Source organism: Drosophila serrata, unplaced genomic scaffold, assembly GCF_035046125.1.
Source record: "Drosophila serrata isolate PLE 108 unplaced genomic scaffold, ASM3504612v1 contig_347, whole genome shotgun sequence".
Taxonomy (NCBI): domain Eukaryota; kingdom Metazoa; phylum Arthropoda; class Insecta; order Diptera; family Drosophilidae; genus Drosophila; species Drosophila serrata.
This window is the reverse complement of record NW_028257245.1, coordinates 694,940-708,675: the sequence shown is the minus strand read 5'-3', so window position 1 is coordinate 708,675 and position 13,736 is coordinate 694,940. Positions and strand designations below refer to the sequence as shown.

At 40.0% G+C, this 13,736-nt stretch overlaps 1 protein-coding gene and 1 long non-coding RNA gene across 3 annotated transcripts; one reads left to right on the top strand and one right to left on the bottom strand.

Annotated features, from left to right (window-relative positions):
- The first annotated feature begins 751 nt into the window (after positions 1–751).
- Cpr50Cb (Cuticular protein 50Cb) lies at positions 752–13,209 on the top strand. Of its 2 annotated transcripts, XM_020959862.2 has the most exons (5): positions 752–999; positions 1,157–1,265; positions 10,425–10,541; positions 11,204–11,296; positions 12,806–13,209. In XM_020959862.2, the coding sequence occupies exons 2-5, from the start codon at positions 1,236–1,238 to the stop codon at positions 13,100–13,102; spliced, it is 537 nt and encodes a 178-aa protein (XP_020815521.2). In that variant the 5' UTR covers positions 752–999; positions 1,157–1,235; the 3' UTR covers positions 13,103–13,209. The 2 variants fall into 2 exon arrangements, with proteins under 2 accessions (XP_020815521.2, XP_086694389.1); XM_086838263.1 differs by lacking the exon at positions 1,157–1,265 and having other exon boundaries at positions 896–999.
- On the bottom strand, positions 1,859–2,463 carry LOC147642822 (uncharacterized). Its single transcript, XR_015272871.1, has 2 exons — positions 2,210–2,463; positions 1,859–2,134 (listed from the first exon to the last, which is right to left on the bottom strand). It is a non-coding gene; the product is annotated as an uncharacterized LOC147642822 (long non-coding RNA).
- Positions 13,210–13,736: the final 527 nt, after the last annotated feature.

Sequence of the window (13,736 nt, the reverse complement as noted above, 5' to 3'; positions counted from 1 at the left end):
TCTTTGGCATGAGCCTCACGTCATAGATTGCATTTCGGTAGCAGAGGTGCTGCCTGGCCTGGGCCTGCCGGGAAATTGGGACGCCACATGAACACGTTTCCATTGGCAGCTTGTGCAATTTTCCCCCAAAGGCAGCCGCATCACGTACTTCTCACCCGAAACTTATTCTACGGAGCAAGTTCTGCTGCTTTCGCAAAAACCAAACAGAAAGGGCGCCCGGGTCTGCCTTCTATATCTACGTATGTATCTGTATCTTCAAGGGGCAGAACGGAGACTATCATCTGACATTCCCAGTGACATTTTCGTCTGGTCTCGATTACCATTGCAGCAGTGCCCGAGGGCCACCGTCGTCTCATCGGCCCGACTTCATAAAGGCTTAAATATCAAATTTGGACTTTGACTATTTAATAAAGTCATTTGGGGCGTTTGCAGGTCTCTTTTTGGGTACTTGTTATATAGCACATCCGCCTGAATGGAACCGGCATGATCATCGTCGTCTGGCTGGCCAATTCATCATCGTAATGATCATTCATGCTGTTCGCTGTTTGCGGCACGATGATCTGCAACATTTTTCACCTCAACACTCTCGGTTTCGATCTTGGCTTGAATTTCGTTTTCCCAGAGAGAAGCATCACCAGAGAGCTCTCCCATCTTGGCCCATTCTGAGAGCTCTAAGGCTAAGAGCAAGAGAGAGAGCCCCAGCAGATGATCTAGAAGTTAGGCGCTAGACTTGGCTCAATTGTTCAAACCGCTTTTTGTTTTTTGTTTTCGTTACTTTTGGGTGCAGTTGGCAACGCGAGCGCTGCGAAGTCGCAGTCGAAGTCGAAGCTGGCATCGACGTCAGCGCCAGCGTCTCGAGCGTTTATTATAAAAAGCAAGCGCATCTCCATTGTCTAACCTAATTCAAAACGTTCGTGTACTCCGTGCGGTTCGAAACAAATACACAAAACAAAAATATAAACTCCACCAACACCACACTCCATCCCCCGTCCCGTGAAAGTAAGCTCCAGGAAGAGAAAAGAAAATAAAAACACAAATTGCTCATAAAACTCCAGTGAAAAAAGGACTCGAAATTGAATTGTGTGCAACAACAAAATCGAATCAAAATACGAAAATCGAATCTAATAAATTTAATTCAATTCAATTTCAACTTTAGCAAGCGGCCTTGTGGATACACACACACCCATCTTTATTGCCATTTTTCGCACTAAAACTACCGAAATTCAAACAACACAATGATGTCCTTCAAGTCGTTCATGTTGCTTGTAAGTATTTATATAAAAAACAATGCCATACATTTAGAGGGGTGGAAAAAAAGGGAGCCCTAAGCCTACATAAATCAGCTGGCAAAACAAATCATATGAGATTTGGCCGGCGTGTCCTTTGGCTAAAACGAAACTATGTGGAAAGGACAACAAGTTAAGCTTGTTATATGTCAAATTTGTTTATCGCCAGGACGGCGGTCGGCGGTGGTATGGAAAATAGGAATATGGCAAATGGTCACTCAGTGTCCTTTTCCACGGTCAATGTCATTTTTCTTCTGCGGCTTTCGCTTAGCCCCAGCTCATCAGGGCAAATGTTTGCGGAACTTTAAATGGGATTTGCCAAGGAGACCTGGTAGTAGTTTCAAGTGCCTGACAAACATGGCATTGTTTCCTTTTCTTTTTCTGATTTTGTGCGGGGCAACGATTGCATAACTTGCCACACGTCGTCTGCCACAGAGCCTCTCATCATCATCAGCAGCCAAATCCAAGACCAAATTCACATCCCCATCTGAAAGTCAAGTGGCGAAGGGGATACAGTGGTAACCATGCCCCCGCCAAATCGAACAAATTGCAAATAATCAAAGACACTTAAGTGCTCCACTCAACTCTCGGTTAATATATGTACTGTGTTCGGATACAAATGCCATATTTGGCAACATCTGTGCGTGCCAAGAGCCACGTAAACTACGCCCCAAATCCGGGCATCGGCAATATTCCCTGATTGTTCCCAACTAAACACTTCACGGGAGGAGTAGGAGCACAGGCAGTGGGAGGACACATGTTGGTAATATATTTTTCCTACTCGCATTTACGCATCGCCTAAGTGAGGGCCCCATCTGAGGAAAATGGCAAACCTTTTTCCCCGTCCTCTGAAAATAGTGAATACATTCTGTTACTTTTCAAAGTAAACATTTGCTTAGCTTACATAAAACGAAGATTCTCACCTCTTCAATTGGAATTCCCATAAACTATTTATGAAGTGGAAAAAACCAAGTCGAAACTGAAGAGCCCTTTAGAGGTTATTATAAACTTAGACAGATGTTGGTTAAAAATAACTTTTTGATCTATCTACGGTTACTTTTGTTGAAGAACTCATGACTTGATGGCATGGCATGATTTAGTTGGGAAAATGTGGCCTAAACTTGCTATTATTTTAACAGAAAATCGAACTAAAACCTTGAAAGAATAATTCAAAGTCTGGAGTTAACAAATACCATTCCCTAATTTTAGTTGAGGTAAAATAAATTGAATACTAGACCTCTCCTTTATTAGACACTTAACCTGCAATCAACTGCATACTCTTAACTGCCAGGATACTTTCACTTGCTTCTTTCTTTTGTAAAAGCATTGATCCTTTTTTTTGTGTGTTTTGTTTGAGGAAACGCCCTTAAGCAGGCAACAAAATGAAACAGACGGGAGCCTCCGTTCCTGGTCTTTTTGTTGTAACTGGGGCGTGTTAAATTGTTGGTGCGACACTCTTGGATGCAATGCAGACCAGACATAAGTCCCCGCAGTCTGGGATCTATCCAAAAGCACCCCCAAACCCATGCCACTTACACGGAAATAAAAGTATAGGAAATATATTATGGAAGGTAATGATTTCTAAGGGAGTTCTTAGTAAATAAATTCGATGAAAATAGAGCTAGAAACTGAAGTTTAAAATTATTCTATCACATGTGAAAGCTAGCTAATACTGAGCATATTTAATATTCTGAATTAATTTACATAGAACCCTTAAAACAATTTTTAATCTTTTTACATTCAGATAACGCTATAAAGTACTTTTAGTAATCAGAAGCAATCACAATCGAACCCTTATAGTACCACCAAATCCATCTATTTTCTTTAGAATCTACTACCAATTTCCCTAGTATTTTTCCCAGTGATTTTCCCCCATCTCCATGCGTCTGGGGCTGCCAAGCAGATAACGGCCAAAAGGTAAAACAGACGGTTGAAAAGAAATAGAGTCCGAGGGAAACGAGAAGTAGAACTCTGGCCAGACGCGTGTAATTTGCCGCTTGTAACTTTTTGACTTTTCACCAACGCGATTCCTTTTCCCCAATGCCTTTCATTTCTGCCCTTTTTTCCTCTTTGACCATTTTTGTTTTGGCCCAAAAAATATTCAGACGAAATGAAAAGCGGGAACAGAACTTCCGCCCACCAGCGGCAGACACTCGATAGACAAATGGCCGCTGGCCGTTTGAAATGGCCAGGCTTTTGAGAACAGCATGGCGAGCATGTTTTACATGTTAATTTCAGTGGCAGCAGCAGCTACCCGGCAACTGAAAGCCCAGCCAGTTATTCCAGTGGCGTCTTTAATGGTTTTGTTCAAGGGGGTTTTATGAAAGACTTCTCAAAAAATTAATTTTGAAGCTAGTAAATCTGTGAATTCTATTTTGAAGTGAAGAAAATGAGTGAATTCTATCTTTATTTGAATGTGTTGCTTTAGGAAACATTATTATTTTATAGTCAAAAAAACATATAAATTCGTATTAAAAGTCTCGATCTACTAAGCACAAAGGAATCACGTCTTTGAAACATCTTTAGAAAAATATCAATCTCAAGAATAAATCAACAAATTCTTATACTTTTTTGACATTACTGAGTACAAAATTCCCAAAAATGTAGAGCCTTGCTTTAGCCCCCCTGAAAAGCCCTTTTAACTCCACCCTTGACCAACATCCTCACCCAACTGCGGTTGCATATTAATGCCCCTGATCCAGCTGCTCATTTTCGCACGCAAAAATAGCAGAATTGGAAACGAAGAGTTCGGGAAACGATTTACGGTGGGAAGCCAAAAACTGCAGTACGGGCACGCTTTTGAATTTCAAATGACAAACATAAAATATTCACAGTTTGATATTTGCACTCTGTTGTCGATGAGCTGACAAGCTGAAAGCCAAAGCCCAAGCTGTCTTCTGCCTTCTGCCTGCTGCCTGCTGCATTCTGCATTCTGCAAATGCTGAATTGTCGTAATTTGGCCAATGTGAATTGTGAATTGTGAATGCAACGAGGCGCAAGCTGGCTGGCAGGTTTGCTGCCTGACTTCTGCCGGGTCAATGCTGCCTCCTATTCTGATTAGAGACGCCTGATTATGGCCAATATATCGCATGCCGGGCCAAAAACCCTTTTCATTGCCTCTTTGCCTCCGACGCTTGACTGCCGGCGATTCGAGTGTGAACAATTGCCCAATGAATGATGGATTATGTGCACAGAGATTGGAAGGATATATGGACTTTGAACAAAGCTTTGAATTTACTACAATCTAAAGAGGACCTTTGCATATTCGGATAGTATTTTTATCAATTTAAAATGCACATTTCTTTATTAAGAATATTGTGCTACAATAAAAGAACTTGAAATGTTCGAAGCTATTCTTCTTTCCTATTCTATTCTATGATATATATTTAATTTTAGTAAATGTTCACAGGAACATTTTTAAATATTATTCCAACATCTATTTACATGATCGAATAACTATTTCAAGTTCATTTATAAATCAAAAATAGGTAAACTCTTCATAAAAGCGCATCTCCAGTTCGTTAGAACTGCATGACTCCCCCAGCATTGCATTACAAATTCAATTTTAATTGAAATAATTTGGCAGATTTACCAGATTTCGCTTGATGCCGATTGGCATTGCCTCAAAGCTGATCTATGCTTAGGTAATTGAGCCTCGGGTCGTCCGTCGCGGGCCTCCTCTCGTTGCCATTCTTCTGCCTTGGAGGTATGCAATTTTGCGGCTTTACTGATATTTTCTGCATCTTTTGTGCGGTTTTTATTGTCTTTGGCAATGGAAAAGGGGGTACAAAAAATCCAAGCGAAGAAAAACCCAAATAGCAAAAAATTAATGACGCTTGAGCAACCGGCAAGTGCAGCAGCATCGCCAGAGAATTCCAAAAGCGAGGATTCAAGTGGATTGGAGGGCAGATGGTAACCAGTCGACCATTTGTGCCTTTGTGTATGTGTGTGGTAATCTAATTAAATCGAAATTTCAGCTGATTACAAAAGCCCAGCCTCCGCCTCCGCCTCCGACTCCGTTAATTGCCCAACCAAAACCGAAGCGTTCAACGCGGCGTATGCGCAATATGGAAAGACCGAGGGAGCCCCGAACTCGGGCTATCTTTTTAGCCAGCTTCTGCGAGGAATTTTTAATTGCTCTGTTCCGCTTCTGTTTCTGGCCGAAAGTGTTATGTGGTCGGCGCTTTTTTGCCACCAGCTGGAAATGGGGAAAAATTAGTTCACTGGGGTTTTCCGCCATTTAAATGGAAGCTATTTTAGGCAAATAAGGGAACTTTAGAATTGAGTTACTTTGCATAATACAAGTTTAAATTTAGTAAGAGCTTAAAAAAATAACTGAATCTAGTAAATATTGCATCTTCAAAGCACTTTAACTATTTTGCTCATTTTAAAGCTGTAAAAATCAATTTACTTAAATTTAAACATAGAAAAGAACTACAGTCATCTTTAAATTTATCTGCAGCTAAGCTTCTACCTCGTTAATAACATTTTAAGTATTTTTGTTTGCCTGTTGAGCGAACAATTTGCAAATTCATAGCTGGCCATAAACAACTACCTGAAGCATTGGGTCGAAACATGTAATTTATAAGTTTTTCAACGCCTCTCTCCGGTTGTTTGAAAGGTTAATATCTTCATGCGCTGGCTGGCAATGTGGGTGGGTGTGTTTTAACCCAGTAAATTCGGGTTAAATAGGGTTAATGTGGTGCCTGAAAGAGCCTAATAATTTGGGAAATATCTTGCCAAAAAGAGAGCCTATTTTTAATGAAATTGACTTGTCAATAGCGAATCCCCAGGGAGCTCAAGTCGTGAGACAAGTCAACCTTTGATCTTTGGCATTGTCCTTGTCGCCACGAGGCACGTGACTCTTGAGTAAACAGTTGGAAACGTTGCACAAATAAATAGAAACACAGGGAAATTGATTGAAAATGGGCTGAGACCTGCAACTTTGTTGCAACAAAAGACTGAGACGACAAACTGCGAGCGGCCAATAAAAGTCATTTCCCATTGCAAGTGCCCCTCCGCGCACCGCGCTCTCTCTCCACTTGCCATTCACATGGCCCATTAACTTTTATTTTGCCAAATTTGCATTTCAATGCCCCAAAACTGGGAGACGGGGGGCACCACACAGGCACTGGCAACATGCAACATGCAACGTGCAACAGAGCGATGCAAGGCGATGCAGATGGGAGATGGCGATGAAAAGGTCAACCAAATGTTTGTTGTTCTACTGAACGAGTCGCGTCGCGGAGTCGTGTCGTGTGTTGCAAGTGCATGTTAATCTAACATCTATGTAGGGGACTTTTTTTCGGTTGTTACTCCGGTAATTGCTGGGAAACAGCTGCGGCCAGATACAGATACAAAAAGCTGGAGCTGGAAAAAAATGTGGTTAAAAATGAAAAAATTCCATAAATTAAGACAGCATGGCAGAGCAGCAAGTAGGAAGCCCCGAATCCGAACCCAACCTCGTTAGGCTTCATCATCGCCATCATCGGTTTACATGTGGGCGTTGCAGAATGCTGCTGCAAGTTGTCTAAGGTGCAACCGATCCAAAAATGATGCAACCCATAAAGAATCCATATGCCCCTCCAGATGATGTCTTAATAACAGGCCCAGCAACCGAAAAGCAAACAAAATGCCATGGGATATAGTCGGATAAAGTCACTTAAGACTGGCCGTAAACCCCTTAAACTGACGGGCCACCAATTAAATGAATTAAAATAAATGCAATAAGCGCGGCGGCAGCATCTCCGTCTAGATTTTTATGAAGACATTTTGGTATAAACATTTTTATTGCCACCATAAGGTGCCTGCCTGACTGGGCAATGCGATTCATCGGATCGAAGACGATGCAATCGGCTCAGACATATTAAATGCTAACCGCCCATAAATCAGCCCCGTCTCCAGACACTCTCGAGTTTGCCATTTAAGCCGCATTCAAAATGCAATTGTCATAAATAAATGCATCTGAGCGGATCGCTGTAATTTGGCATCGGATTCTGTTAACTGGGTCGTGATCTAATGTGAGCGCGGGGAGTCGCTGCTGCAGCTGAAAGTGAGCACTTGCACAATAAAATATTTATGCAAATCTCAAGATGGCTGACCTATAAGCTTTTAAAATAAAACTGGAAGTATTCTTTCAGCTCATCAATAATTAATTTCCATAGTTTCCTGGCCAAGCAAGTGGTCAGTGGGCGGTCACAACCATAAAGATTCTGTACAGAACTCAAGTACAATCCCCAAACATGGCTAACAACATTTTATGTTTATGTACTTCTTGACATCGGACTTCCGCACAAAACTATGATTAATTATCGAGGCACTCGCAAGCAAAACTTGTTGATTTAATCAAACAAATTCAATTATTCGCCAAGAGCCTATTGATGTAATTAACAACTCAGCCCGACTCAGGCCGACGGCAGGTAGCTATGCAGCATAATAGCCATTTAATAATAAGCCGGACAAAGCAAACAATTGTTAATTTATTGGTTTGTGCACGATTAATGATGCTTCAATGCGAGCCGGCTCGTGCCTTTTTATTTTTTTGGCCTGGAGTGTGGTGGAAGCCAAAAGCCTGCGTGCGATGAGTAATAAAAATCTGTTATTTTTTGGTAGCAAGATCAATGCCTGCCGTTTCGCCGGAGTCAAGGTGCTAGTGTCCATCGACCATGGCAAAAGAAAAAAAATAAAATGCGGAGCGAAACCCACAAGCCATGTCAGCCCAAGGAAAAACCTTCAATCCGATGAACACCTTCTTACAATGAGAACAAAGCCCCCAGACCACATAGAAGATAAATGTAATGGTTGCGGTTGCCAAGACAAGGGAAGTGGGCACATTTTCAGAAAAAACTAAGGAAATACATAACTAGAGCACTGGAAAATTACACAGATTAATAGATTATTCTACGGAAATTATTAAAAATTTCTGGCAAAATATAAGAGTCTTCATAAGCCTGAAAATTATAGCAAAAACGTTGAAGTTAAACTAGGAAATAGCTAAGTAACATGCTTTAGCATTTAACTAATTTAAGAGTGTTATATACTTTTTATTTATATTTTGTTGTATGTATTACATAAATAATTATGCAATTAACTAATATTTAATGCATACTATTAAATCATCAACTATCGTTAGTAGCTTTTATTCAATCCACTAAGGTAACTATTACAACCCACTGTGGAGTGTATTAAATATCTAGCAGATTCGTTGGCCGATTGTCTAAATCTTTTTGGCCAGACTCTTGCCAATTCTGCCTTCCCTCTACCCGCAATCTGTCTCTTTCAATCTTTCATTGCATTTTGGCCAATTGGCAACTCCTTCTCCCTCTTGTCTTGCTTAAATTTTTGGGGCTGTCGTCAAGTCAGCCGCAATTTATTTGGCGGCTCTTTTTTGTGTGTCTCTTATTTAATTAACACGCAAATTATTTGCCGTTATTTTATTGCAGTTGCTGGGCCAACTAACCGTAATTACATTTGTTTTACATGCACAATTGCCGTTGACATGCTTATTGGCCAGGTTTTTTCGTCTCTAGCCGCTTCGGGTTTTCGACTTGAAGGTTAGGACCACCCAGCTGGGTAATTGCGGAAACTTTATTGGAGTTAATTAATTTAAAATTAAGCCCATTTGATGAGAGTGAGTGAGGAGAACAGGCATATGAGAAAATACTTGTTTTTGCGGGAAACAAATCTCAGATCTCAGGAAGGTATTCATTAAAGTGCAGAAAATGAATTTGCAAAATATATGAGGCTTAGCGAAGATTATTAAATGGTTTTCCATTAACCAATCGAAAGAAAGAGCTCTACAATTTTAAATAAAATGCTACTGAAGGTGAGCTGGTTAATCTAAGTAAAAAGGAATTTACATGCTCATCGCCTGCCAAGGATGCATTAAATATTGATTAGATTTATTTATGTTTTAACTGAAAATTAGATTCCCAACGCGATAATAGTTTCACAAGTAAGTGTGCTCATGAGAAAGCCTCGTCCGTGGCGGAATCCCGCTTTCCTTGACCAAATATACATACATTCCCATGAGGCTGAGCTACACGTTCGGGCCACGAGTCGTATGTGCAATTAATAAACATACAAACACACAGCTAATCAGCAAACAATGTAAAGCAGTTCCCACCTGGGATGCTAATGATAATAATAATAATGATGGCTTCGAGTGTGTGTCTCCCATAGCATAGAATATTTCCAGCTGTGAGTAATTTAGTGCCTTCGGCGTTTCCGCAATCCGTTGCAGCATGTAAATTGAAAAAATACAAACATTAGATGACAGGCAGAAGCCCGGCCAAGTGGTTATGGCAACTGGTTGACCGGCGGCTGTCAGCCAACACTGATGGATGGCTGCAATCCGAGCTGTGCGGCTAACATGACTGCGTTGACGGGCCGGCCGTCGTAATGGCCATCATGTGCATGTGTCAATTAGCCGTGTTTAAAGAGCGGAATCGCAGGAATCGTCAGCAGTCAGCTAACCTCCGCCATTTGTTGCCCTTTTCGTTTGGCAAACGCCTCTCGGGCACGTTCTAAATAAATTGCAGCCGTTTTTGGCGGAGGCTGATGCCGGGGCTGAGGATGAGACTTCAGCTTTGGCTCCAACTTTGGCTTTGGCTCCCATTTGTACGCCCGCAGATGCACCTGCTCTGTGGCTGAATGTCAGCAGCGATCTTATCGCCACTTCTATTTCCATTTGCAACCGTTCACTTTTCAGTTCGCCCTCTTAATTTAACCTTTAAGACATTGCTCTAATGTCGCCCATCTTCTTACACGGTGGAAATTAAGGTGTAAATACAGACAAAAGTATATTAAAGAAATATAATAATATATACTAATTCGAGGCTTAATCCTTATAAGTAAAGACTGAAAACAAAGATAGTGTCTTGTGCTGAGGTTTCAATCCTCCCACTACTAATATCCTGATGATAGGTCTTAATGTTGCACTCCTGACATCTCATGTTTTTATCAATTCCAAGGAATTAAAGAAATGATAAAATAAAAAGATATTGGATGTTAAAGTTCTATTAAAAACAATATTTAACAACTAATTTGCCAGTAAAACCTTTATATATTTTCTTCAAATTTATGTAATTTTCCCACTAAAGCCTGTATTTATTTTCTGTATATTTCTATTATTTTCAGAGCTTATCCCTCGCTGCCATCAGTGCCTATGTCTACGCCCAGATCGCTCCTGGCTCCAATGCCTACCTCCCGCCAACGAAGAACGGCTACGACTACTCGGAACCGAAGACCCCATTCGTGAGTAAAACTAAATACATACATACATATATTTCTTACTCTCTACCACTGAGATTGAATGAATCCCTCGTATCTGAGTTATCTGGCCATGTGGCTGGGCCGAAACCGCCTTAAATTGAATACCCGTCAACGGACTAATTACGGCCATCATTCTGGTAGCATTCCGGGGCAACCAAGCCCCAGACCTAGGACGGCAGCCGAGATTTGTCGCCGCATTCATCACTCCGAATGCTGTGGCTCAACTCGAACTCAAACTCAAACTCAAACTCAATAAATGCTGCTGCCACGTCATGTTGCTGAATGTCGGCCCAAAATGATGGCAACATTTTGAATCGGTGAAGGGCTTTGGCAGTTGAAAATGACTGGAAGTTAACCTTTTGAGATCTCCCAACGGAATGGCAGATCGTTGCGAAAAAATAACACAATGCAGGTGAACTTCCATAATGCGAAGTTCAACAAATCGGGTTTTTTTCTCTTTACTAAACTCAAAACTAAATTGACTTGTAATGGCATGTGGCGAAATAATTTCATAAGTATTTCGTTTATGCTTTACTTAAATATAGAATATTGTTTATATATTTTTAAGGATTGGTTTAATATTTAGGTAACTTTGAGGCCTTTAAAGTAAATATTAACTGGCTAATGTTATCGTAAATCCACAGAAGCCCGGCCCACCGGGAAGACCTGCAGCGCCGGGACCTCGCCCACCTGCACCACCCGGCACTCCCCGACAGATTCCCGGTCAGCCAGCCGATGTAAGTATAATCCAAAATATATTTATCCATATGTACATATAATAAATATGTTATAAAATTTAAGATAAAAAGGTGATGTTCAATCTGTTTTTTTTTTTAAACCAACTAGAGGTTTAGAGAAATAAAAACTAAACTTAGCATTTAAATGTCGGGGAGTAATTTAGTTTTTATTAATTTTAACTAAAATAAAAAAAGAAAGGAAGCTAAGCCAAAGTTTGTTTACCCTTGCAGTTTGCAATTATATCATTAAGAATCAACCCATTTTGGTAATTTTTAGTAAATAGAACTAAGAAATATGTAAAACATTTATACATATACAATTATATATAATATTTATATGTTGATAAAATTTAAAACCATATTACATGTTAAATTTTAACATATAATAATAATAATAGTAATAATATATATATTGTAAAATACGGATTGAGTTAGATTTTTGTAAAAGGAGAATTTCGTTAAGTTTCAGTAGCCCATGTAATTATTATTATTATTTTAATCACAAATCTACAAATGGCCATGAAATAAAACGGTAAACAAACGCGGTTTTGCAACTGTCCAAATGTCAAAATTGAGAACTGTGAGAGTGGATCGTATCTACTTAGTGGCTCTCTCGCTCTTAGGTTCCACTCTTCACCGCAAAAAGAAATTCGCGCGCGAGCTCAGAAAAGTTCGAGCACAACGAAAATAAGAAAATAGTGTTGTTTCACTCACCCACTCACTTTTCAGACAGCTGCAGATCTTAACGGCGAATTGGTGCACATAGCACACACAAAAAAAAAGAACAAAAACCTTCTATATTTGCGATGGTATTATACACATTTTATACACACACTTTATTCCCATTTGTTGCACTTGCACATAAAAAAAACAACAAAATTAACTAGCCAACAAATAACCCACTGATCTTGGCTATAAATGGTTAAAAAAAAAAAAACCACGACATTGGCCGGCTGCCCCCTCTTCACATGCACTTTTCACTGTGGGGCTCGCTGCTTTCCCGCACTTTTGGCACTTGCCACTGGCTTTTCCATTGTACATTTCCATTAATTTCACCTTTCACCGCCGCCTTAACCTCCTGCATAGAGATATTTTCAGTTTTTTCGATCCTTTTTAAGTTTTCGTGTTTCTGACTCCCTCCCGGAGGATTTGGAGCTGGAGCCGTAAGACGATCGATGACTAGTATCGATGGCCAGTATACGATGGCTAAAGTATCGACGTAATATTTTGAATATCCATATATACCAAAAAGCTTAAGTGAGCGCAAAATTCTTGAATGATTGAATTTTATTGATGAATCATAGATAAATAAGAACTTTGACATAGGAAAATTAATTTGTGGAATTATTATTCCGTTTTTAAGTATTTTTGTGTATATATATATAAAAAAAAGCAGGCCTCTACATAAGGACTCTTTAGCTCAAATTATTTTAAAATGTTAAATAAGTTTATCTTAACAATATATTTATTTGAATATTTAATACTTAATTTTTATTATATACATTTTAGGATCACGTCCACATGCCCGGCATGCCCTTCGACTTTGAGTACGCCGTCCAGGATCCGGAGACTGCCAATGACTACGCGCACAAGGCGTCCAGTGATGGCGATGTGGTGACCGGCGAATATCGCGTCCAGATGCCCGATGGACGCACCCAGATTGTGCGCTACACTGCCGACTGGAAGACGGGCTACCATGCGGATGTCACCTACGAGGGTGAGGCCCAGTTCCCGCAGGGCCCGCAGCCAGGAGCGCGCGGCGGCGGCGGTGGTGGTGCCGGCGGTGCTGGTGGCTACAAGTACTAGGTACTGCCTGTGGGTGGAGCTTCGACTGGGTCAGCGCTGGGGACACAAATCTTTTGCGAAACGTGTAAAACTTACGATATACCAATAAAAAGTATTGATAAACTAAAGCGACAGCTAGTGTTTAATTTTTGAAGGCTTTAAGGCAATACGATATTCATTTTTGTAGAGCATTAAGCGCCATCTAGGCTTCAATTATATTGCAGCTTTTTCAACCCTTATTTGGGAAGTCTGAGTAACTTCCAAATAGAATTATAATACTGTTGGAAGGACATGGAAATATATACTAATATGTTTATATATATAATAAAAACAGTCACAAAACATAAATATTTTGCTGTTATCAATAGGAAAGGCTGACGCTTTACACAAAGCAAAGATAACAGCCAATTAACATGAGCTTATTTTGTATCTGCTAGATGGCGCTTACTACCTTACAGAATATATATCATTCTAAGTTTAAAAACGTTATAACTAGTTTTTTTACGAATTCTTAGCATAATAGACTTATTATATATCTTGGGCCATCATCTTTAAACCAAAAAACATATTTTATTAATTAACATTTTATATAAAGGATCGTAATTTGTCAGGTTGCAGCACACAAAGGACCTATAAAATATAATTAATATTTATA

Excerpts from the sequence above, each read along its gene's own strand:
- Cpr50Cb (XM_020959862.2), top strand. The coding sequence starts at position 1,236 with ATGATGTCCTTCAAGTCGTTCATGTTGCTT. Across the intron at positions 1,266-10,424 it reads TCAAGTCGTTCATGTTGCTT|AGCTTATCCCTCGCTGCCAT; the intron begins GTAAGTATTTAT and ends TATTATTTTCAG. Across the intron at positions 11,297-12,805 it reads TTCCCGGTCAGCCAGCCGAT|GATCACGTCCACATGCCCGG; the intron begins GTAAGTATAATC and ends TATACATTTTAG.